Raw genomic sequence first — 26418 nt, 5'->3', positions numbered from 1 at the left:
AATGTAAATAAATCTAAATTTGAAAAAAAAATATATATATATATATATATATATATCAGGAATATCGTGTATGTAATTTTTACAAACAGCCCTATTATATTATTAATATTATTGCATATAATATGAATGGAATTTATTTTAGATATTAGAAATTTGATCACAAAATATAATCTTAATTTCCTATTAAAAATATTATTTTATCACTAATTACATCGAAACTAACTACATCCTCATTTCCGCCGGAAGTGTCAACAACAAAAATATTTTGAACCCCATTAAAACCTTTCCAAACCGGGTTTTCCTTACAAGACCTGAACTTTCCTCGAGGGTGGTCACTATTTGTAAGTATTCTGTGTTTATAATATGCATATATCCATCAGTAATTCATCCCCCCTCTCTCTATAAATTCCATTCGTGTTCTTCAGCTTAGAAACCAAAATCCGTGACCACTCTGTCGATTGTATAATGCCTGGGTTGTCAAAATTGGTTCTGATGAAGCATTTAACCAATCAGATTAGCGATCCATCAAGAAGACTGCAGAAATAGCAGCCAAATTACATTCAACAATCCTTAAATCCTTAAAAATGTTTTAGCCCGAAGGCCGCTGCGGCCATGCTGGGGCACCACCGCTGACCGTTTAAAAAAGAGGGAACGTGTTTGGATATTATACTCCTAAATTTAAGAAAGCCGGGATGATCGCGGTCGGAACGCTTTTAATCACAAGTATACTAGATCGTTGGACATGGTCCGGTCCAAGGTCCCATTGTCAAAAATGAACTTGTTTTCCTTGGTTGAAAAATGCACATTATTATTTATTTAAGTCCAAGTGATAAAAGGATCTAAACTGTCCATAATTCTTCAGTTCCATCTTTAGGAAATACATAATGCCTCAAACTCCATTGAATATGAGACTAATTGTACGCGAAGATGTAGGCCATAATTTTGATGAAAAAGATGTTTTTAATAATCTCGGCTTAAGTTGACGGACACTCCTTCGCACAGTGTTTCCCAACCTATTCCACCACCCCAGACCCCTTTACAACGGTCCATAAAAACGTATGCCCTACCAGTGGTTGGAAAAAAACACTTTATTTTAAATACTTTATCACAATTATTTAAATACTAGAGAATCTACCGATAATTCTTCTAAGTGCTGAGTCCAAAAAAAATGTACTCTAGTGACTAATATAAAAAAAAAGGGCTATCCTTCGGTTTAGGTACCGTAAGTACCTGAAGTGGCTTTGTTTACATTTCTGAAGATAACAGAAACCCTTTTCTCCCACCCCTAACTCTAACACAAACCCTAACACCACCACCACCCCATATATATAAAAAAGTGAATCCCTTTAATGAGAACTCTGTGCCTGGCGACTATGGCATCAGGCTTCATCGGTGGGGTATATGTCCCAAGTTGGGAATCACTGTTTTAGCATTTGAACAGGTAATATCAGGCCCAAATTTCTATGTTTTATGTTCAAAGTGACTAGATTCAGCCTCTCACACCTGTCCGACAATCTCATTCTAAAAATAAAGAATCGCATCATTCAAATCTCGAAGTTATGAGGTAATGCAAGATTAATTCAACAAACCAAGAATAAATAATCTGGAATGCTAAAGAATTAATATAATTTCATTTTCTAGGAAAACAGTTTTTACATTTTTGCAAAAGAAAACACTTTCAGCTCCACTTTTGACAAGGTAAACACTTTTATTTTGTTGCGTCCCTGGAAACGAAAAATTACATATCAGGGCAGACCTGGCGTTGCCAACAAATTATTACCTCCAGTGAATATAATCATACTGGGCTAAACTGGGATCCAGACAAAACCCTCCTAGGAATAAACCCCCTAAGTGTGAAATAGGACTACACCCCCCTCGGTTATATTTTTCTGTTTTTGAACTTTAATACCATTAAAATAAGAAGTAAAAATATCAGTTTAAGTGATTTATTACTGAAGTGATTTGTTCCCTCCATATGTTCATTGTTTTGACAACCTGAGTACTGTGAATTTCCTAAGCAGGACATGGAGACCCCTTCGGTCATGAATGACCATCGAATTGCACCTAGAAAGTTACCCTCCCAGGCACAAGTCCGAGCAAGATTGTTGGTGGAAGGCCAGCAGTCGCCCATGCATACCAGCCTCTCCTCTCCACGCCACCAATGTTATCCAAAGGAAAGGGAAAGGGGCCGATACAGCTTGGCACTAGTGATGTCACAATTCATTTCTACAGCTGAGTGAACTGGAGCAACATGAAATAAAGTGTCTTGCTCAAGAACACAACATGCAGCCCGATCCGAGAATCGAACTCACAACCTCATGATCATAAGCTCGACGCTCTAATCACTGAGCCATGCACATTCAGCAAATGATGATGTTGATTTATGTCATAAGATGAGATTAATAATTAAAAAGTAAATTATAAGAGTAGCAGAATAATGAATGAAATGAGAAATTCTTAATCTTTTTTTTTATTTATTTATTTTTTCTTGTTTATATATCTTTATTAAGAAACCCTTCTTATGGCCCCAGCAGACAAGCTGGAAAAGGTGTTGCCCCACAGGACGGCAAGGGAGATGCAGTGGAACAGGCACTCTGACTCACTGGGCTTGCACTTGCAGACAGCCATCTCTGCCTTGATAGCAGTGAGCAGGGATATGGTCCAGGGGCCAAGAATGCCAGAGATCTCCACCGCCACAGACTCAATCACAAACCTGTTGGAGAGCAACCAATACCTTGACAGTAAGGTTAGCTTCTAACAATGCAGAAAGTTTTTTTAAAAAACTTAATATTTCAGGTACAAAGACCTATCTTCAGAAGACTACAGTCAAAGAAATATGTATTTATATAGATACTTATTTCTTTACTACCCACAAGGGGCTAAACACAGAGGGGACAAACAAGGACAGACAGACGGATTAAGTCGATTACATCGACCCCAGTGCATAACTGGTACTTAATTTATCGACCCCAAAAGGATGAAAGGCAAAGTCGACCTCGGCGGAATTTGAACTCAGAACGTAATGGCAGACGAAATACGGCTACGCATTTCGCCCATCGTGCTAACGTTTCTGCCAGCTCACCACCTCAATATGTATTTATATAGATACTGCCATTTCAGGTAGTCCAGTGCTGGTGTTAGTAGCAGCAGCTACCCTTTGGATCATAAGCCTTTGCACCCATAAAGGTTTTTAAAAATTTCTGCTTTGTTAAAAGCTTTCCTTATTTCTCATTTCTTTCATTAATCTAAAATGCTCTTGATATTTGGATAGAGTGTGCATCATTAGTGCCTGTGTTTCTTCATGCATCAGGGATCTGACATTCCAAAAGCCAATGAGGGTGGAAGATATTAAGCAACTAGAATCCTTTGATCACCTCTGTCTACGCCGCATCCTTCGTGTCCGATGGCATCACTTTGTCTCCAACAATTCGGTGCGACACCAGTGCAGAATCACCTCCCTCCGACAAGTCATCCTAACGAGACACCTGCGTTGGCTGGGTCATGCCCTCCGTCGTCAGCCAGGAGAATGCATCTACGAAGCAATTACCCCAGCTCCCCTTCAGGGCTGGCAAAAGCGATGTGGTGGACAACGAAAAACCTGGCTGATGACAGTCGAGGCTGATCTGGAACCCAACCCACGAAGCAATTGCCCCAGCTCCCCTTCAGGGTTGGCGAAAGCGATGTGGTGGACAACGAAAAACCTGGCTGATGACGGTCAAGGCTGATCTTGAACCCAACCCACGAAGCAATTGCCCCAGCTCCCCTTCAGGGTTGGCGAAAGCGATGTGGTGGACAACGAAAAACCTGACTGATGACAGTCAAGGCTGATCTGGAACCCAACCTAGGCTCCCATATCTACTGCGTTCGTCGCTGGAATAAGGAATGGTTGGAGATCACGTGGTCGTTAGCCTCAAATTGCCAGGCCTGGTCGGCGTTTGTGAGAGATGCAGCATTGAGGATGAATGAAGCCAGCTCAACCCACCCCGGGTGAATGCTGTAAGAAGAACAAAAGAAGAATGCTCTTGATAAATTATAATATTTTTTTACAACTCGTCTCAGATATTTCATTTATTGTTTCTTTTTTTATTATTTTCCTCTTCTCTCAGATTATCTTAATCACCACATGAACGTATAATTATGTCGGGACACCCTCAAAGAGTTCTACCCCAAAGCAAAGAAGCTCTGCTCAGATCCTACAACAAACGCCTGAAAGATGACGTGAAATCGATGGTTGATAACTTTCGAGAGATTATCAAACTAGCTCGGGTTTGTAGAATTGTGTGTTTAAAATTCTTCCATTCTCTTCGTGTTTGATATTTGTCTGGTGTTGTCTGTGAAATGTTATCGTGTTCTCTTCTCTTCTGTTTCTGCATTTTATTTCCATTAAGATTTCCAACTTCCTTGCCCCCACCACCACCACCACTTTGTGACCAAAGGACATTTCGTTCTTTGTAGCCAAGACCATCTAACCGTTGAGAGGTGCCATCATTTGTGGCCTTCTCACTCCCATTACGAGTGCACTACTCATGACCAAATACACTTAATCCTTGGTTTTGTTCATCCACATTCCGGCTCTCTGTACTCTGAGTTCAAATCCCACTGAGATTAGCTTTACCTTTACCTTTCATCCTTTTGGGGTCAACAGAGTACCAGTCAAATACAGATGTTGATTCTTCTCTCTTTCTAGAAGAAATTCACTGTATTCAGACCTGGAGACGGATAGGTTTCCATCAGGTTTTAAATTGCCTGTGGCACACCATATTTCACAATAACACCTCTATGACCTTATGAGGAGTTAAGGGCCCAAAACAGAACAAATTCATCTTCATGTAAAATAGATGTTGTAAGAAGAAACTGCTTTTCTGCCTATAAATAAGTACCATGGGATATGCTACCCTTCTAACTTTAATCACTGTAAGGTCCACCTACCTTTAGATATATAGCAGTAATAGATTTCAGTCTGTCTGAAAAGAGGTACCATGATAAAGTGCAGTCCACCTAACTCATAAGTAGGTACCACAAGAAGTTGTCAATATAACTAACTAAAGTGAGGCAAGTGAAAATCAAATCGACATCGATCAACATCAATGGAAATTGTAGCAGTGATAACAGTGCTGGTGGCACATAAGAGAACCATCCGAACATGGCCATTGCCAGCGCCGCCCCGACTGGCCTCCATGCTGGTGGCACGTAAAAAGCACCATCCAATCGTGGCCGTTGCCAGCCTCGCCTAGCCTCCATGCTGGTGGCACATAAAAAGTACCATCCGACCGTGGCTGTTTGCCAGCCTCGTCTGGCACGTAAAAAGCTTCCACTACACTCACAGAGTGGTTGGCGTTAGGAAGGGCATCCAGCCGTACAAACATTGCCAGATCAGACTGGGCCTGGTGCAGCCTCCTGGCTTCCCAGACCTCAATTGAACCGTCCAATCCATACTAGCATGGAAAGCAGACGCTAAACAATGATGATGATGATGAAAATAGCAAGCTAGCAGAATTGCAAGCACTCTTGTAAAAATATTTAGTGGCATTTCATCTGTCTTTACTTTTTGAGTTCAAATTCCACCGAGGTCAACTTCGCCTTTCTTCCTTTTGGTGCTGTTGGGTGCTGGGGTCAACATAATTGACTTGACCCTTCCCCCATAATTGATTGACTTTGTGCCAAAATTTGAAACCAATGTAACTATTACTAGATACCATGATGAGTTGCAGCCTACCCAGGTATCATGAGGAACTGTAACACACATTGCTGTACATGGTAAAGTGTGATACATCTCGGTGGTTATGGGATGGTGTGTTTTTACCCCAAGTCAGTCGTGGACAAGCAGACCTTCAGTCAAATACATTCCTGTCGCAACCATCCCATCTATTTTCGTGGCAGGAGGAGTTTAAGAGTACATTATATAATGCGTACTTACTTGTACTTGTGGCAACATTCACCCTGGGCGGGTTGAGTCGGCTTCTTCTACCACCCTCGAGGCATCTCAAACCATGGCAGCCCATGCACGACGGTCCTGCGCCAGTTCGCTGGAGATAGCAAGCCAATCACTGTTCCATCAGCACAGGCCAACCACCTGCGGTCCCGTGAGCACGGAGAGTTCCTCCTTGATCGTCGTAGCCCAGGTCTTCAGCTGCCCGCCCATGCGTTTCCGCCAGTTGGGAGAAGGTCATCACAGCTCAGTTCACCCACCAGACGCCTACATGCATGGCCAAACCACTGCAAGCGCCGTTGCAGAAGGACAGATGGAAGGGGCCGCAGAGACAGGCGAAGTCAGAGATTGGCGGTGGGAACTCGATCCACCCGACGGCAGCGAAGAATGCACAGGAGGCAGTCATTGTTGAATTCTTCCATGAATTCTCAATGGTGAATTATATGTGTCCTCTTGGTAGGAAATTTGGTTGCTATTTTTAGCAGAGCAAGTGACAACAAAGAGATTCTCTTGTTACCTCACCTAAAGTGTATGATTATGAACCATGGGGAGGCACAGTCCACCTTCCTCTAAGTAGGTACCTTGTGGTTTATGATGGTGCAACTCACTACCAAGTAGGTGTTGTGGCAATGTTTTATAACCAACAAGTACTGCAGTACGCCAGGTCATAGTGCTAGTGCATGCACATACACGTGAGTACTGTCCAAATCTCCGACCAATCACATACAGCTAGCTGGCATTCAATTGGCGTATCAAGTTTCAGGCATTTTGATTGGGTTTTGGATAGAAAATTCATAAAAAAGTCACTTCTATAGATTTTTTAATGGCTTTGTGGGTGACTGGGGAAATGTAAAGATGTGCACGACCACCCTTGGACGGTTTTGAATGACCATAGAAAGTGCAAGCCCTCTAACTGAAAAATTGTGGATTTGTATAAAGGACACACACACAGACATTTTGCCGTTTATATATAGAGAGATAACTCTGCAGGGTATCAACTCCTTTAGACCAGTGGGGAGGGAGTTGGCTGCTTAGTCCACAAGGAGCATAGGGCCCCAGTTTCTGTGACATATATATTCCTTCCTAGACGGGACACCAGTCCATCGCAGGGTGACTAATTTTTTCAGCTGAGTGGACTGGAGTAACATGAAATGAAGTGTTTTGCTCAAGAACACAATGTATCACCCGGTCCAGGAATTGAAACCCCAATTTTACAATCATGAGTCCAACACCTTTACCACTAAGCCATGTGCTTCCTTTAAACTGACATATCCCTAACTACAATTAAAAAGATTAACCCCTCCACCCAGTACAATGTAGGATGTATTTATTTATTTGTATTCTCGTTTGTGAAATTATTTTACAAGCCATCATTAAATATCTACATAGCTTTTGTTGTTGTTGTTGTTGTAGTTTCACTTTCGTTTTTGTTGTGGGGGGGGGGGGTTGTTTATTTAGTCCATCTGTTAGTGTTGTTGAACCACCAATGATGATGAGGGACAGAGATGGGTGGGTGTCTGGGTTGTAAGTCGCATGCTTAACCCTTTGCATTCAGGTTATTGTGTTACATGTCATGCTTATTTATTCACACTGTTTTGAATTAATCATGCATTAACTTTCAGCTTTGACATTTCAATAACGTAATTGTATAATTTTAGAATAACATTATAGGGTAGGTGTGAGAGGCCTGATCCCTGGCTGGTTTGAACATAAAACAGAATATTTGGGCTGGATATGGCCAGTTTAAAGGCTAAAAGATTAAGGCTTTCTTATCACTTGGTTTACCTTTTTCATAGGTGCAGGGTGGGTTGTTAGGGAGGTGCTGGTAGTTTTAAGCAAGGGATTGGGTGGGTTAGTATGGGGTGTAGTATTTTTGATACTGTCTTGGCCCAGTGTCTTGTCTAAGATTGATGGGACTAATACTTATTTCTTTATTGCCCACAAGGGGCTAAACATAGGGGGAACAAACAAGGACAGAGAAAGGGACTAAGTTGATTACTACGACCCCCAGTGCGTAACTGGTACTTATTTGATCGACCCCGAAAGGATGAAAGGCAAAGTTGAACTCAGAATGTAGCAGCAGACAAAATACCTATTTCTTTACTACCTACAAGGGGCTAAACACAGAGGGGACAAACAAGGACAGAGAAAGAGACTAAGTCGATTACATCGACCCCAGTGCGTAACTGGTACTTATTTAATCGACCTCGAAAGGATGAAAGGCAAAATCGACCTCGGCGGAATTTGAACTCAGAATATAGCAGCAGACAAAATACCTAATTCTTTACTACCTACAAGGGGCTAAACACAGAGGGGACAAACAAGGACAGAGAAAGAGACTAAGTCGATTACATCGACCCCAGTGCGTAACTGGTACTTATTTAATCGACCCCGAAAGGATGAAAGGCAAAATCGACCTCGGCGGAATTTGAACTCAGAATGTAGCAGCAGACAAAATACCTAATTCTTTACTACCTACAAGGGGCTAAACACAGAGGGGACGAACAAGGACAGAGAAAGACACTAAGTCGATTACATCGACCCCAGTGCATAACTGGTACTTATTTAATCGACCCCGAAAGGATGAAAGGCAAAGTCGACCTCGGCAGAATTTGAACTCAGAACGTAGCAGCAGACAAAATACCACTAAGCATTTCGCCTGGCGTGCTAACGATTCTGCCAGCTTGCTGCCTGTTAAAAATAAGATGGGACCAATACTGTCAGTGTTCAGGGTTCACACCAGTCACTGAGTCGGTGGCTTTATTGACCAGTTGACACTGGACGGACATAATTAACTCTCACTTCATTGATTACTGCTTCGCTAACACTCTTTTTACTCTTTTACTTGTTTCAGTCAGTTGACTGTGGCCATGCTGGAGCACCACCTTTTAGTCGAGCAAATCGACCCCGGGGCTTATTCTTTGTAAGCCTAGTACTTATTCTATCGGTCTCTTTTGCCGAACCGCTAAGTTACGGGGACGTAAGCACACCAGCATCGGTTGACAAGTGATGTTGGATGGGACAAACACATACACATACATATATATATACATATACATATATACGACGGGCTTCTTTCAGTTTCCATCTACCAAATCCACCCACAAGGCTTTGGTCAGTATGAGGCTATAGTAGATGACACTTGCCCAAGGTGCCACGCAGTGGGACTGAACCCGGAACCATGTGGTTGGTAAGCAAGCTACTTACCACACAGCCACTCCTGCGCCTGTAACATTTTTTTTTTTTTTTTTTGTCAGGAAATGTTCTTTCCTCTGCTTCTATTCTGTAAATCAAAGGAAACGACAACTATTCCCTTCAGACTTTGCTTTTGTCACCTGGACATCAATGTTTTGAAATTCACCTGATTTCCATCACATTTCCAACAGATTCAGCACTGAATTGCCAAAGCAGAGATATCATTACAGCAAATATTCTGTTCAATACCACAGATTTGCATGTCAATTGCTTGACCTTAACCACTTGAGTATGTCCCTTAGTGGAACATGCATTTCTGATCATGAGCAGGAGTAGTGGGGGAGTATCATAGCCATTTGTTGAAGGGGATTCTTTGGGATTTGAATAAAAGTAACAAAAGCAAAATCTGAAGGAAACATTAGCCGTTTTTCATAGTTTCTAGGGGTCAGCAAATAGGGAATAACAGTTGCTACCCAAGGACAGAAATAGTGTTACAGTTTAATGGTCTAACACAAGCCACAAAGTCTACTGGTCAGATAAAACTGACTCCTCTGTCCACTACCTAACTAACTCTACTGTCCACTGTCATCATTGGTTCTGGTCCCTACTAATTGGTGACTAACGAAGCATGTTAATTTTTATTGGTGACTTAATTTGCTGAAATTAATGACTACATTTTACACCTGAAATGTTTTGAACAGGTGTGGATGTCTGTCTGTCTGTGCATATAGACTATTGAATTATTGGGCTGACCAGTGACTTGTTGTGAGTTGAATTTGATGGACAGAAGTTGTGTGGAAAACATGCCATCATCATCATCATCAATATTTAACATCTGTCTTCCATGCTGGTGTGGATTGGACAGTTTGACAGGAGCTAGCAAGCCATGGATTCCATGGACAGCGAGGCTCACCAATGGAGAAGTTCTTAAGCAGATCAGGCCGAAAATGTCGCTAGAAGCTGGGATAACCAAGCGTAGATTGGCATATTGCAGTCATATCATGCGGAGAAAATCCCTGGAGAAGGACATCATGCTCGGAATGGTCAGTGGCAAGAGAGGAAGAGGCCGACCAAGAACCCGCTGGCTTGATACCATCGAGAGTGATACCGGAATGGACATAGTCAATCTGAAGGAAGCGGCCCAGGATAGAACTGACTGGAGGACACTGATCCAACGAGTAACTGAGAGTCGACTTCGACTGAGCAGATAGATAGATAGCAAGCCAGGGGGCTGCATCAGGCGCCACATGGTTTTTATGGGTAGATGCCCTTCCTAATGCCAACCACTTTACAGAGTGGACTGGGTGCTTTTTATGTCATACCAGCACCAATGAGGTGTGTGTGTATTTCTATATGTGCTCTATTTTGCATATTGAGTTCTATTTCTCTCATTATAACCACCAAACCTTTGTGTGTTTATGTCATGTTCCCCTTTACTTATCGTAACTTAGCACTTCAACAAATAGAGACCAGTAACACCCCAGCATGGCCATAGCCCAATAAGTGAAAAGCAAAAAGAATGTAGAATCAGTTTTTTATTTTCAATGAATGGAAAAATGATTAAATGAAATAATTTTTTCTGTTTTTAATTAAATAAAAACTTGTAATTAATCTATTCTCTATAACATCCCCCAAATTGGCAGCATGCCAAAGTTAAGGGAAGGGACCAAATGGAAAATAACAGACGTCAAAGACACAAAGAGGGACTCACATTTCTTTGTCCCCTGTCAACCCTACCCTGTGATAGATTCCCCTGGCTCTTCTATACTGCCCTTGGCCTGAACAGCCACCTCACACACCAGCACCCTCCACACCCATCAAGAAGAAGAGGCACAATTACTCACTACAAATTAACCACCTGGATACAAGTTAGTGTTGCCAACGGTGATGACAGCATCAGCATTTTTCATCAACTCTGAAAATAAAGAATCACCTGTTTCATAAGCAATGAAGCCAGCAGCATGTCTTAACATTGCTAACCCCTGACACATGGTGGCTTTGCTTTTTCTCTGATGCAGGGGAACCTGGATGAGTGAAACCCCTTCATAAGTGCAAGGACTACTCATAACGGCTTAAATCAGTTCTGATAAAATACCCTCTCCCTCCCCCTTTTTTTTTATCACATTGTCAGAAACAACAGATGCATACCATTCTTCTACAATACCTTTTCTGTGACAGAGTGTGAGCATTTGGCCTAAATTTTGACTGACCAACTTTCAATTTTGGGATCTTTTTCTAGCGGTGTCATATGAAATTGTCACCCATAATTATGACCCTAGTATCGATCTATTGCATTTCAAACTATTTTAGGGTTAGGGGTGGGGGAAAGGGTATCTTTTTTTCTTCACAAATGTAAATAAACCCAATCTGTTTCTTAAACGAGGGACATATTCATACGGCACAGAATATATTTTTTTACCTCAATAGACGGTCATTGATTGGTTAAAATTGCAGAAATTTAAAAAAAAAAACAACAAATATCTTACAAACTATAGAATTTTCTCAATAAAGCCAAGAGAAAAAGATGTTTCATAAACACATTCTACCAGTATACGAAGTTTAAAAGTGTTTAGTTACGTGGAAATTATTTTTTAAAACTGTCGTTCAAACCGAAAAGATCCCAATTTTGTATTCATGCTGCACAGAAAGAGATGAAGGTCACAGCCTTTTAGTTACCCCAACCCATAGGGTATCAAAGTCGCAGAGTAGCTAAAGTTGCCTGACATGCTAGAAATAGCTGCCAAATCTCCTTCAACTCACTCTATACACAACCTTTAACCCTTTAGTATTCAGATTATTCTGTCAAATGTAATGCTTATTATTTGTTCACATTGTTTTGAATTAATCCTGCATTATTTCATAGTTTTGAGATTTTGGAGATTTTGGATAACATTGTAGAGGAGGTGTGAGAGGCTGGATCTGGCAATTTTTAACATAAAACAGGTAGAATATTTTGGCCTGATATGGCTGGTTTAAATGCCATAGGGTTAAAACGGGACAGGCTGGATGGCATGGTTCTAAATAAGACCTGATTAACAACATGACAACCAAAAGACAGGATGTTCATGGCTGGAGTGTTACTCTTTTACTTGTTTCAGTCAGTTGACTGCGGCCATGCTGGAGCACCGCCTTTAATTGAGCAACTCGACCCCGGGACTTATTCTTTTGTAAGCCCAGTACTTATTCTATCGGTCTCTTTTGCCGAACCGCTAAGTAACGGGGACATAAACATACCAGCATCGGTTGTCAAGCAATGCTAAGGGGACAAACACAGACACACAAACACACACGCATATATATATACATATATACATGATGGGCTTCTTTCAGTTTCCGTCTACCAAATCCACTCACAAGGCTTTGGTCGGCCCGAGGCTATAGTAGAAGCCACTTGCCCAAGGTGCCATGCAGTGGGACTGAACCCGGAACCATGTGGTTGGTAAACAAGCTACTTACCACACAGCCACTCCTGCGCCTATGTTGTTGATCATAGGTTTGCATTTTCAGATAAAGAACAAATGAATTTGGTTAATTGTCTTTCAATGATTGTGATAGGGAAATGAAAAATACTTTTGGGAAAAATGTCCTTATGTCTTGTAACGAATGTTTTTTTTTTTGTGTGACTCAGGTGGAAGACGATACACAAATCTCAAGGATGACTCAAGCAGAACAAGATCAATATGAGATGCAAGTCCGCGCTTCAAATATTGTAAGTTGTACTGAAGAAGCATTGCTTCTCTTTCTTTCTCTCTCTCTCTCTCTCTCTCAAGTCAATCTTAGTTACACCATTTTTCCTATGGACCCCTTTAGTTCCTGTTTTACCTCAGGTGGACCCTCATAGCCATCCAATGTTTAAAATAACCCTATTATATCTTTATAATTAAATATTAATAGCCAGCCTCGTCTGGCACCTGTGTCGGTGGCACATAAAAAACACCATCCGAGTGTGGCCATTCGCCAGCCTCGTCTGGCACCTATGTCGGTGGCACTTAAAAAGCACCATCCAAACATGGCCGTTCGCGAGCCTCGTCTGGCACCTGTGTCGGTGGCACATAAAAAGCACCCACTACACTCATGGAGTGGTTGGCGTTAGGAAGGGCATCCAGCTGTAGAAACACTGCCAGATCTGACTGGCCTGGTGCTGCCTTCAGGCTTCCCAGACCCCAGTTGAACCGTCCAACCCATGCTAGCATGGAAAGCGGACGTTAAACGATGATGATTATTAAGAATTGTATTTTAAAAAACTGTTAAAATATTTTGTGTATGGTAGAAGTATAACGGATTTCAGTGCACAGAAATTTTAACAACAAAATCTTTTGTGAAACCCCCAAAGTCCATATGACCCCAGTTGAAGACTACTGGTCTAAATGAAAGGGAGATAATCTTGGTCGAAGCTGTCCTTGGGCTAAACAACTCCAATATTTCATAATGTAAAGACAATAAGATCACTGTCAATTTAGACAATACATATTAATTGTTTAATCAACTGCACTATCATCATCATCATCATCGTTTAATGTCCGCTTTCCATGCTAGCATGGGTTGGACGGTTCGACCGGGGTCTGGGAAGCCAGGAGGCTGGACTAGGCTCCAGTCTGATCTGGCAGTGTTTCTACAGCTGGATGCCCTTCCTAACGCCAACCACTCCATGAGTGTAGTGGGTGCTTTTTACGTGCCAGGGGAGGCTGGCACCGGCCACGATTGGTTGGTGCTTTTTATGTGCCACCGGCACAGAAGCCAGTCATTGAATTAGCATATAAGGGACACATGTACCCTTAATGAAATCCACAACCTGAATCAGAATTCAGATTGAGAATTTCATTAAGATGATGCGACTGTATTACAGGTATAATCTAACCATTGAGATTCTACACAGTTTGTATCTATCCAGTTTCATAGACAAGGCTTGGGGTCAGCCTGTCGACAAAATAAATGGCCCTTGCCCAAGGTGCCATACACTGGAATTGAACCAAGGACCTTGTGATTGTGAAGAGAAGTTCTTAACCATTCAGCTGATGTTGCATACATACCTATACTTATATTTGATGATGTATTCCTAGATAGACATGCATGCATATACACACTCTTGAGTGATAAATATATTTCCATATACACACACATACAAATATAAACACACTTGTGGCTGTTTGGTCAGGAGTTTGCTTCTCATTAGCCTCGGGCAAACCAAAGCCTTGTGAGGGGATCTGTAGACATACACTGAAAGAAACCTGTCATGTATGTGTATGTGTGTACATATATATGTGTGTGTGTGTGTGTACATATATATGTGTGTGTATGTATATATGTGTGTGTGTATGATATATATATGTGTGTGTGTGTGTGTGTGTATATGTATATATATATGTGTGTGTGTGTGTGTATGTATATATGTGTGTGTGTATGATATATATATGTGTGTGTGTATATGTATATATATATATATGGTGTGTGTGTGTGTATGTATATATATATGGTGTGTGTGTGTGTATGTATATATGTGTGTGTGTATGATATATATATGTGTGTGTGTGTATATGTATATATATATATGTGTGTGTGGTGTGTATGTATATATATATGTGTGTGTGTGTGTGTATATATATATATATATATCTCTCTATATAAACGGCAGTTTGTCTGTGCGTGTTTCTGTGTGTCTGTTAGGTTGTACCCTCACTCTGACCACGGCTTTCAACCGATTCTGATGAAACTTGACACACACATAGCCCAATGTCATAATTCAAAACTAACGCAGCGAAAATTTTGAAAAGTTCCCCCAGTTCTGAAAAAAATCGATAAATTCGACATGGGGTTGAGAATCAGAAACCCAAACCACAAACCGTCTAGGGGACGCAACTCCACCTTTTTAACTCTCAAAAAAAATTTACCATCATTTTTTTTCCATTTTTTTTCTATTTTTTGGCTATAACTCTCTAAAAATGCTTTATAGTTATTTCCCTTACGAACCTGAGCAACGCCGGGCGATACTGCTAGTATATATATATGTATACATATGTGTGTGTGTATATGTATATATATGTATATACCGGAGTAAACACATAAATGTGAAACAAGGTGGAAAAAAGAGTACTCAAATACCAGTGGTAGAGTAATATGCTTTATTAAAAGCAGCAGAAAATTCAACAAAACCTGTTACTCTGAGTTTCCTGTTGCCGTTCAGCAAAAACTGTCCGATGAACAGCAACAGGAAACTCAGAGTAACAGGTTTTGTTGAGTTTTCTGCTGCTTTAAATAAAGCATATGTATATGTATATATATATATATGTATATGTATATATATAAGTGTATGTGTGTGATGGTGTCTATGTATCAGTGTTTGTCCCCTACTACTGCTTGACAACCAGTGCTGGTTTGTTTACATCCGCATAACATAGCAGTTTGGCAAAAGAGACTGATAGAATAAGTACTAGGCTTTTTTTTTAAAATGGCATTGAGGTTTGTTTTGTTTGGCTAAAAACTCTTCATAGTGGTGCCCCAGCATGGCCACAGTCTAACGACCGAAACAAATAAAAGGTAAAATAGAATTAGATGCACACACACACACACTTCGGCAATCTTATGGTTCTAGTATATTTTACGTGTATTTGTTTATATATGATCGTCGATTTCCGTAAAAAACTTTTATTTTTTTTACATATGGGGTTGGGGGGAAATGAGATCTTTGGGGTTAGGGTCGTAACCCTAACCCCAAACCCTAAACGTAATCCTAACCCCAAAGATCCCATTTCCCCCCAACCCCATATCATCATCATCATCATTTAGCGTCCACTTTCCATGCTAGCATGGGTTGGACGGTTCAACCGGGGTCTGTGAAGCCGGAAGGCTTCATCAGGCCCAGTCAGATCTGGCAGTGTTTCTACGGCTGGATGCCCTTCCTAACGCCAACCACTCCGTGAGTGTAGTGGGTGCTTTTTACGTGCCACCCACACGTAAAAAAATAAAAGTTTTTTACGGAAATCGACGATCATATATAAACAAATACCCGTGATCAGTTGACGTAAAATATACCAGAACCGTAAGATTGCCCACACTTCTAATTATTTGACTGTAAGCTCACTTAGTTTCGTTTGTCTTCCTTTCTCTTCCCCACGTGGACAGGTTCGTGCTGGAGAATCCCTCATGAAGCTCGTATCAGACCTCAAGCAGTTCCTCATCTTGAACGATTTCCCATCGGTGAACGACGTCATCGGTCAGAACACAAAACTATACAAACAGAAACAGAGTGAACTGGACACAAAGCTACTAACCTTACGAGACGACATGGCCACTGAACTTTACGAACTTGAAGACGAATATTATTCTTGTGTTTATAAATAGTTGCAATAAAAGTCCTTTTTTTATTTCTTTTTTGTATTTATCCTGGTGTTGAGTTTGCATTTATTTGTTGCCAAAGCGACAACGCTGGCAGAATCGTTAGCACGCCAGGCAAAATGCTTGGCTGCATTTCGTCCGTCTTTACATTCTGAGTTCAAATCTCACCAAGGTTGACTTTGCCTTTTTATCTTTTCAGGGTCAATAAATTAAGTGCCAGTTATACACTGGGGTCGATGTAACCGACTAGTCCCCTCCCCACAAATTTCAGGCCTTGTACTTATAACAGAAAGGATTATTGTTATTATCTAAGGTGGCGAGCTGGCAGAGTGGTTAGGGCGCCGGGCGAAATGCTTAGCCATATTTCGTCTTCCGCTACGTTCTGAGTTCGAATTCCGCCTAGGTCGACTTTGCCTTTCATCTTTTCGGGGTCGATTAAATAAGTACCAGTTACGCACTGGGGTCGATATAATCGACTTAATGCGTTTGTCTGTCCTTGTTTGTCCCCTCTGTGTTTAGCCCCTTGTAGGTAGTAAAGAAATAGGTATTTCGTCTGTCTTTGTGTTCTGAGTTCAAATTCCAACAAGGTCAACTTTGCCTTTCATCCTTTCGGGGTCGATAAATTGAGTACCAGTTACGCACTGGGGTTGATGTAATCGACTTAATCCGTTTGTTTGTCCCCTCTATGTTTAGCCCCTTGTGGGTAGTAAAGAAATAGGTATTTCGTCTGCCGTACGTTCTGAGTTCAAATTCTGCCATGGTCAACTTTGCCTTTCATCCTTTCGGGGTCAATAAATTAAGTACCAGTTACGCACTGGGGTCGATGTAATCGACTTAATCCCTTTGTCTGTCCTTGTTTAGCCCCTTGTGAGCAATAAAGAAATAAGAAAGGATTATTGTTATTATCATTAAGGCAGAATCGCTAGCATACTAAGCAATATGTTTGGCAGTATTTCCTTCATCTTCACGTTCTGAGTTCAAATTCCACTTTGCCCTTCATCCTTTCAGCATTAATAAAAGAAATATCTCTTGAATACTCAGACTGAGGTAATCAACTTAACCCCGTCCCCTGAAATTCAGCCCTTATACCTATAGTAGAAAAGATTATTTGTTGCATTTTATAACTTGTTATAAGTTATAATAATAATAAGAATGAAATTATTGTATACAGTGCTCAGGTGCACCACAACTTGTCAGAAAGTGCGTATAAAGTATATGCAGTAATGTACAAATGTCTGGAAAGCGAACAGTGTACGAGTCAGATACATGCTTGCGTGTGTATGGAGGGGAGAAAATCAGGTGTAGTGTTCGCGAATCTCAGGAAGCATGGAAGTTTTGAAGGATGCAATGCTCCGACAACTAACAACTGATGCCGGCAGTTTGTTCCATGCTTCAGCAACTCTTAGCGTGAAAAAATGTTTCCGAAAGTCATGGGAGCTGTGCTGTTTTCTGACTTTGTAAACATGTCCACGGGTGTTAGACAAGTGGAGTTTGAAAAGGTGCTCAGAGTTATTGTTTGTAAGATGGTTAATAATTTTATGGGTGTCTGCCAAGTCAGCTGCCAGACGTCGGAGTTGTTGTTGTCAAGCCAAACTGTGATCCTGCTGTGACCATCCCATCTTAATTTATTCAAGCATAATATTTGGATTTCACTCTGTTACAAATACAGGGACCAACTCTACCCCACCACCACCCCCAGGTTTTCCTTGTGGTTGGACATTAACCTATTTCTTTACTGCCCGCAAGGGGCTACACACAGAGGGGACAAACGGATTAAGTCGATTACATCGACCCCAGTGCGTAACTGGGATGAAAGGCAAAGTCGAACTCAGAACGTAGCGACAGACAAAATACTGCTAAGCATTTCGCCTGGTGTGCTAACATTTCTGCCAGCTCGCCACCGTCGAAACCACACCAAACTATAACTTGGCTGAACATCTGCCACATGAGATTGACGAAGCTGGATATCAACCATACCAGGTCTTAGGATAATGCGTACTCTTCATACTTAGTGTGCAGGGCAATCCCTGTGCTGGCATCACAGTTGAAAGGTTCTGCCAGGTGCGCACCAATGGAATTGGTAAGCAAGTAGAGGAACGTAGATTAAAAGATCTACAAGATCCTCTGTCTGGTCTCTAGGATAACTGTATTTAATTATGGAGGCGCAATGGTTAGGGCGGCGGACTCGCGGTTTCGATTCCCAGACCGGGCGTTGTGAGTGTTTATTGAGCGAAAACACCTAAAGCTCCACGAGGCTCCGGCAGGGGATGGTGGTGATCCCTGCTGTACTCTTTCATCACAACTTTCTCTCACTCTTACTTCCTGTTTCTGTTGTACCTGTATTTCAAAGGGCCGGTCTTGTCACGCTGAATATCCCCCAGAACTACGTTAAGGGTACACGTGTCTGTGGAGTGCTCAGCCACTTACATGTTAATTTCACGAGCAAGCTGTTCCGTTGATTCGGATCAACCGGAACCCTTATCGTCGTAACCGACGGAGTGCTTCCCATGTATTTAATTACAAATTCATGTTTCCTTAAACATGACCTTAGTTTTCTTCTGACTTATCATTTTATGATCAAAAGCAAGATTGGCACAGCAGAAGTTCATTATTTGTTTTTAATATTCTTAATAGGCACAGGAGTGGCTGTGTGGTAAGTAACTTGCTTACCAACCACATAGTTCTGAGTTCATTCCCACTGCGTGGCACCTTGGGCAAGTGTCTTCTACTATATCCTCGGGCCAACCAAAGCCATGTGAGTGGATTTGGTAGACGGAAACTGAAAGAAGCCCATCATATGTGTATATATATATATATATGTTTGTGTGTCTGTGTTAGTCCCCCCAACATCGCTTGACAACCAATGCTGTGTGTTTACATCCCCGTAACTTAGCAGTTCAGCAAAAGAGACTGATGGAATAAGTACTAGGCTTCCAAAGAATGAGTCCTGGGGGTCAATTTGCTTGACTAAAGGCAGTGCTCAAGCATGGCTACAGTCAAATGACTGAAACAAGTAAAAGAGAATGAACTACTTGGCAGAGTCATTAGCATGCCGGGTAACATTTCATCCATCTGTTCTGAGTTCAAATTCTGCTGAGGTCGACTTTGCCTTAAAGTAAACACCAGTAGAGCACTGAGGTCAATGTAATCGACATACCCGAAAGTGCTGGCCTTGTGCCGAAATTTGAAACTAATATTCTTAATGAACCCCAATCTAGATTTGAATCAATTCCGATTAGAAAGGGATCTTTTCGGTTTGAACGGCAGTTTTTTCTAGTGGTGTCATATGAAATTGTCACCCATAATTATGACCCTAGTATTGATCTATTGCATTTCAATCTGTGTTAGGGTTAGGGGTGGGGGGAAGGGTATCTTCATTTCTTCACAAATGTAAATAAACCCAATCTGTTTCTTAAACGAGGGACATATTCATATGGCACAGAATGTTGTTTACCTCAAAGGACGTCAGTGATTGGTTGAAATTGCAGAAATTAAAAAAAAAAACAACAAATATCTTACAAACTATAGAATTTTCTCAATAAAGCCGAGAGAAAAAGATGTTTTATAAACACATTCTACCAGTATACGAAGTTTAAAAGTGTTTAGTTACGTGGAAATTATTTTTAAAAAACTGCCGTTCAAACCGAAAAGATCCTTAGAAAGTTTACAATAGTGGACAGAGACACTTTGATTGCAGTCCTTAAATTAGTGCGCTTTTATAATTGCAAAATCTATGAACAAAAATTGACGCAGTTATGTCCCCTTGTTCAACAACCTTATAAAATTCGAATTGGCTATGACGGCACCTATTTGAGTTGAAACAAGCCTTTGCCCCAGGGTGTTATTGGACAAACATATCTTCGCTCTCAGATGAGCACCCATCTTTCCCAAGATTCTCTTCACTGCATTTCTATCGACCGTGTCGAAGGGCTTTTGGATCTTTTCCTTTTGAACGGCAGTTTTCAACACAATTTCTAGTTAACTAAACACTTTTAAACTTCGTATACTGGTAGAATGTGTCAAAATAAAACATTTTTTTCTCTTGGCTTTCTTGAGAAAATTGTAATTTGTAAGCTTAACGTAGTTTAATTTTTCGAATTTTAACCAATGAATCGCCTCCATTGAGCTAAAATCATTTGCTGCGTCTAAAACGGAGACAACATGCTGTCACTAACCCTAACCCTAAATTTTAGTCTTTCGTTTTTGTTTTTTTTCTTAATTGTTAAATTAATTTAATTGTTACGCGTGTGTCTAAAATAATTCGTTTTGTTTTTGCTTTCGTTTTAGCCTTTCGTTTTTTTTTTCTTAATTAAAATTATTTTCCATTGCTTTCGTTTTTTTTTCTTAATTGTTATCCTTAAATTAATTTAACAATTAAGTAAAAAGAACGAAAGGCTAAAATTTAGGGTTAGGGTTAGTGACAGGATGTTATCTGTTTTAGATGCAGCAAATGATTTTAGCTCAAAAGAGGGCATAGGATTGGTTAAAATTCGAAAAATTAAACTATGTTAAACTTACAAATTACAATTTTCTCAAGAAAGCCAAGAGAAAAAAATGTTTTATTTTGGCACATTCTACCAGTATACGAAGTTTAAAAGTGTTTAGTTAACTAGAAATTGTGTTGAAAACTGCCGTTCAAAAGGAAAAGATCCGAGCTTTTATCATAAGGTGAATTGGTTGTTCAAGTAGCAGTGAATGAAGATATTTGTTGACTGCTTGAATAATAAACTGAAGCAACTCACAAATATTTCATTGAATATTTCTTGCTGGACATGAAGATATTTGGTGTTGGCTATTTACAATGAACAACATTAATAATCACTAACTGGAAGAGAGAGAGAGAGAAGCTGCATCGCATCCATAGAAGTTACTTACAGGACATTGTGTGAATGTTCAGAAAGGGTCTGTCCAAGAAACTGGAGTTCATCATCATTTAACATCCATTCTCCACGTTGGCATGGGTTGGACGGTTTTATAGGAGCTGGTCCACTGGAGAACTGTCTGGGCTCCATTTTCTCATTTAGCATGGTTTCTGTCTCATTCAAGAAATGTGTTTAAGTAGTTTGGTCAAATAATGGTCCATTGAGAAATTAATCTTTCCCATACATCATCATCATCATCGTCGTCGTCGTTTAACGTCCGCTTTCCATGCTAGCATGGGTTAGACGATTTGACTGAGGACTGGCAAGCCAGAAGGCTGCACTAGGCTCCAATCTGATCTGGCAGAGTTTCTACAGCTAGATGCCCTTCCTAATGCCAACCACTCCAAGAGTGTAGTGGGTGCTTTAAATATAAAGAATATATTTGATGTCAGAGAGAAGTAATTCTACAGATATATAGTATATATAGTATATTTCATTTAATGTAGGAATCTGGGTAGACTGAAAATTGTCATGGTATACCTGCTAATCCTAAAAAGTGTTTGGGAAACCATCATACTCGTTAAAGAAATAAAATTAGTTTTTAATAATTATTAAAGTTTCACTCCTAAAAACTGAGACTTTTTCATGCTCCATACATCATGAAAACAACCTCTTTACAGAGTGTACTGGGTGCTTTTAACAAATGATCAGAGCAAAAGTGGAGGCACATCGCTCAGCTGCCTTCAACACACTGCAGTTTATCAAGCGGCAAAAGCAGTTCCTTATAGAGAACAAGAACATTTAAGCTAACCATAGCCCATCACAATCTCACATTGAGGGGTTAGTTGATAGACTGATCCCATGGAACTTGTGGTGGTTTGTTCGTGGTGTCAGACTGGTTGTCTAGCAGTTGGGTTTTAAATCACCACTACACTTTCGTTAAATAAAAGAAAAATCGGTAAAAGAGAACGTCTCGGCTCTATACACTTCTCTTGCAACAGACTGGCACTAAAGATCATATTTGTGGTACTGCTTCAAAATCTAAATCCATATTAAGTCTTTAGGACAACTAAGGAGCAGGTGTGTGTCTGCTGTGGTTTCAATAAAAGTCTGACGTACATCTGACCCACAGTTGTAAGAAAATAGTATGAAAGTTACCCCAGTATAATTAGGCACTTTTTCCCTTGTACCTTAGGCTAGTATCTTTCAAATCCAGTGGAACTGATGAACCATTCCACATATTGACAACTAATTCCTAACTACTCACAAGGGGCTAAACACAGAGAGGACAGACAAAGGGATTAAGTCGATTATATCGACCCCAGTGCATAACTGGTCCTTAATTTATCGACCCCGAAAGGATGAAAGGCAAAGTCGACCTCAGCGGAATTTGAACTCAGAACGTAACGACAGACGAAATACCTATTTCTTTATTGCCCACAAGGGGCTAAACACAGAGAGGACAAACAAGGACAGACAAACGGATTAAGTCGATTATATCGACCCCAGTGCGTAACTGGTCCTTAATTTATTGACCCCGAAAGGATGAAAGGCAAAGTCGACCTTGGTGGAATTTGAACTCAGAACGTAGCGGCAGATGAAATACCGCTAAGTATTTCATCCGGCATGCTAATGTTTCTGCCAGCTCGCCACCTTAATTGACAACTAATGTGGTCCTATTGTTGATCTCCTACACACACGCTGTTTAATAATCTCAGCTGGTATACCATCAGTTCCAGGGATAGGGGTTCCCCGAATTTATCTGTTTAATGGTAATTTGGACGTCTTCTATGTTGGGATATTTCTTCATTTCTTCAGTCCCATGGTACTGCAGTAAGTCTTCTGTTGGGTCCCCAAGTATTGGGGACGGATTGTAAAAAAGATATGTAAAATGATCAGACATTTTAGGCGCAGGAGTGGCTGTGTGGTAAGTAGCTTGTTTACCAACCACATGGTTCCGGATTCAGTCCCACTGCATGGCACCTTGGGCAAGTGTCTTCTACTATAGCCTCGGGCCGACCAATGCCTTGTGAGTGGATTTGGTAGACGGAAACTGAAAGAAGCCCGTCATATATATGTATATATATATATATATGCGTGTGTGTGTTTGTGTTTGTCCCCCTAGCATTGCTTGACAACCGATGCTGGTGTGTTTATGTCTCCGTTACTTAGCGGTTCAGCAAAAGAGACCGATAGAATAAGTACAGGGCTTACAAAAGAATAAGTCCCGGGGTCGAGTTGCTCGATTAAAGGCGGTGCTCCAGCATGGCCGCAGTCAAATGACTGAAACAAGTAAAAGAGTAAAGAGAGACATGGTTATGTGATAAGAAGCATGCTTCCCAAGCACATGGTGCCGGGTTCAGTCCTACCGCATGGCACCTTGGGCAAGTGTCTTCTACAACAGCCCCAACCCAATCAAAGCCTTGTGAGTAGATTTGGTAGACAGAAACTGAAAGCCCATCATATATATATATGTGTGTGTATGTTTTTTTGTCTGTGTTTGGACCCCACCCCACTTGGCAGCCAGTATTCATGAATTTATCTCCCCATAACTTAGCAATTCAACAAAAAGGCTGATAGAAAAGGTATCCAGTTTTAAAAAAATATAAGTACCAGGGTCAATTCATTCAGCCAAAAATTCTTCAAGGCAGAGCCCCAGCATGGCCACAGTCTAATGACTGAAACAAGTAAATAGTGAAAGATAGAAAATAAACACCTGCTCTGTCTATCTTAACAGGGCATTTTCAGTGTCATTAAGGGCCAGTTGTGGGGGGTCTATCTTCAGAACAGAGAGCTGTTGTAGATTAGAGAGGACGGGAGGAGGGCGGTATGATGGGTTTTTTTTAATAGTCTCTATCTTCTCAGAAATTAGTCATTAACCCAAGACAATGGTAAATGGTACCACACAGTGAGATCATACCCATTACTATGTGGTTACTCTTTTACTCTTTTACTTGTTTCAGTCATATGACTGCGACCATGCTGGAGCACCGCCTTTAATTGAGCAACTCGACCTCGGGACTTATTCTTTTGTAAGCCCAGTACTTATTCTATCGTCTCTTTTGCCAAACCGCTAAGTAACGGGGACATAAACACACCAGCATCAGTTGCCAAGCAATGCTAGGGGGACAAATACAGACACACAAACACACACACGCATATATATATATATATAATATATATATATATATATATATATATATATATATACATATATACGATGGGCTTCTTTCAGTTTCCGTCTACCAAATCCACTCACAAGGCTTTGGTCGGCCCGAGGCTATAGTAGAAGACACTTACCCAAGGTGCCACGCAGTGGGACTGAACCCGGAACCATGTGGTTGGTAAGCAAGCTACTTACCACACAGCCACTCCTGCACCTATGATGGGTTTTTTTAATAGTCTCTATCTTCTCAGAAATTAGTCATTAACCCAAGACTATGGTAAATGGTACCACACAGTGAGATCATACCCATTACCATGTGGTTGTGAACATCTAACTCACATAACTACATTTATTCTAGGTAGCTTAAAACAGACATGGTTTCTTCTACTGAGCAAAGCCAACTGTTTAATAAGTGGGGCTCTTTTTAGAAACACTAAGCTCTCTTCAATTATTATTTTGTGAAATCCAGTGTTTAATATCTAGTTGCACTAGGGTGATGAGCTGGCCGAATGGTAAGCACATCAGACAAAATGCTTAGTGGCATTTCATCCCAAGTTCAAATTCCACTGAGGTCGACTCTGCCTTTCATCTTTTCGGAGTTGATAAAATAAGTACCAGTTAAGCATTGGGTTGATGTGACTTACCCGCCTCCCTGAAATTGCTGGCTTTGTGCCAAAATTTGAAACCAATATCTAATTGCACTATTTGAAAGGCCTGGAAGGAATTCATAGATGGGGGCCAGTATTAAGGAGAGGCTTTCAACTGTAGTGTTTACCTGACAGTGTGGGGCTCTGTCATTATTTAAGAAAAACCAACAGCAAATTACAGAGAATATGAAATTTGTTATTGAAAACAGTCTTCCTTCACATTCAGGGAGTTGTGGGTTACTTGATGTGATGATAAGTGTAATATTTTTACTGATATTACCAGGAAGCTATCCATGCCAGTGGATGTAATCATTAAAGACCCAGACTTCAGTGACATGACAGCTATTAATGAATATTAAAACAGATGTAAGAGGAACAGAACTGGTTTAATATGAACTAGCAGTATCGCCTGGCATTGCTCGGGTTTGTAAGGGAAATAACTATATAAGCATTTTTAGAGAGTTATAGCCAAAAACTAGCAAAAAAAGGCACTAAAAATGGGAAAAAAATGATAGTAAATTTTTTTAAATCGTTGACTCATCGTAGACATTTTTAGAGAGTTACTTCCCTTATATAATACCGAAAAAATGCATTAAAATGGAAAAAAAATGATGGTAATTTTTTTTTTTAATCGTAGACTCATCGTAGACGCGCGCTAATACCCAGAAGGGCTCGATATGAATCACGACTATAAGATACCCGCTTTTGGTTAAACTGCAGCGCTAAATGTGGGAGTAGTTAGGAATCTAAATCGTAGGAGACATACACACAGCTTCTCTTTTATATATAAAGATAAGCTTTCTCAAGTGCTATGAAAAAGGGGATCAGCTAACTGGTTTGGGCTAACGATTTTATATGTATTTATATATATCAAAATCAAAATCGATCAACATCAATGGAAATTGTAGCAGTGATCCAGTGCCGGTGGTACATAAGAGAATCATCCGAACGTGGCCTTTGCCAGCGCCGCCCCGACTGGCCTCCGTGCCGGTGGCATGTAAAAAGCACCATCCGATCGTGGCCGTTGCCAGCCTCGCCTGCCCTCCGTGTCGATGGCACGTAAAAAGCACCCACTACACTCATGGAGTGGTTGGCGTTAGGAAGGGCATCCAGCCGTAGAAACATTGCCAGATCTTAGATTGTACCTGGTACAGCCTTCTGGCTTCCCAGACCCCAGTTGAACCGTCTAACCCATGCTAGCATGGAAAGCGGACGCTAAACGATGATGATGATGTCTGTAGGTATGTTTCTTTGGTCCCCCTAAGCAATTATTTTACGTTCCTAACA

General features: G+C 40.8%; 1 protein-coding gene across 3 annotated transcripts; it reads left to right on the top strand.

Moving 5' to 3' along the window:
* Nucleotides 1-187: 187 nt before the first annotated feature.
* On the top strand, nucleotides 188-16498 carry LOC115223518 (mediator of RNA polymerase II transcription subunit 22). Of its 3 annotated transcripts, none has more exons than XM_029794147.2 (4): nucleotides 188-341; nucleotides 4107-4266; nucleotides 12753-12833; nucleotides 16244-16487. In XM_029794147.2, exons 2-4 carry the CDS (start codon nucleotides 4138-4140, stop codon nucleotides 16460-16462), a joined length of 429 nt encoding a protein of 142 aa, XP_029650007.1. In that variant the 5' UTR covers nucleotides 188-341; nucleotides 4107-4137; the 3' UTR covers nucleotides 16463-16487. The 3 variants fall into 3 exon arrangements, with proteins under 3 accessions (XP_029650007.1, XP_029650006.1, XP_036368391.1); XM_029794146.2 differs by having other exon boundaries at nucleotides 4107-4278; XM_036512498.1 differs by lacking the exon at nucleotides 188-341 and adding an exon at nucleotides 1548-1698 and having other exon boundaries at nucleotides 4107-4278; nucleotides 16244-16498.
* The last annotated feature ends 9920 nt before the right edge of the window (nucleotides 16499-26418 follow it).

Source organism: Octopus sinensis, linkage group LG23, assembly GCF_006345805.1.
Source record: "Octopus sinensis linkage group LG23, ASM634580v1, whole genome shotgun sequence".
Lineage (NCBI taxonomy): Eukaryota > Metazoa > Mollusca > Cephalopoda > Octopoda > Octopodidae > Octopus > Octopus sinensis.
The sequence above is the reverse complement of the archived record's forward strand: the minus strand, read 5'-3'. Positions and strand labels throughout refer to the sequence as shown.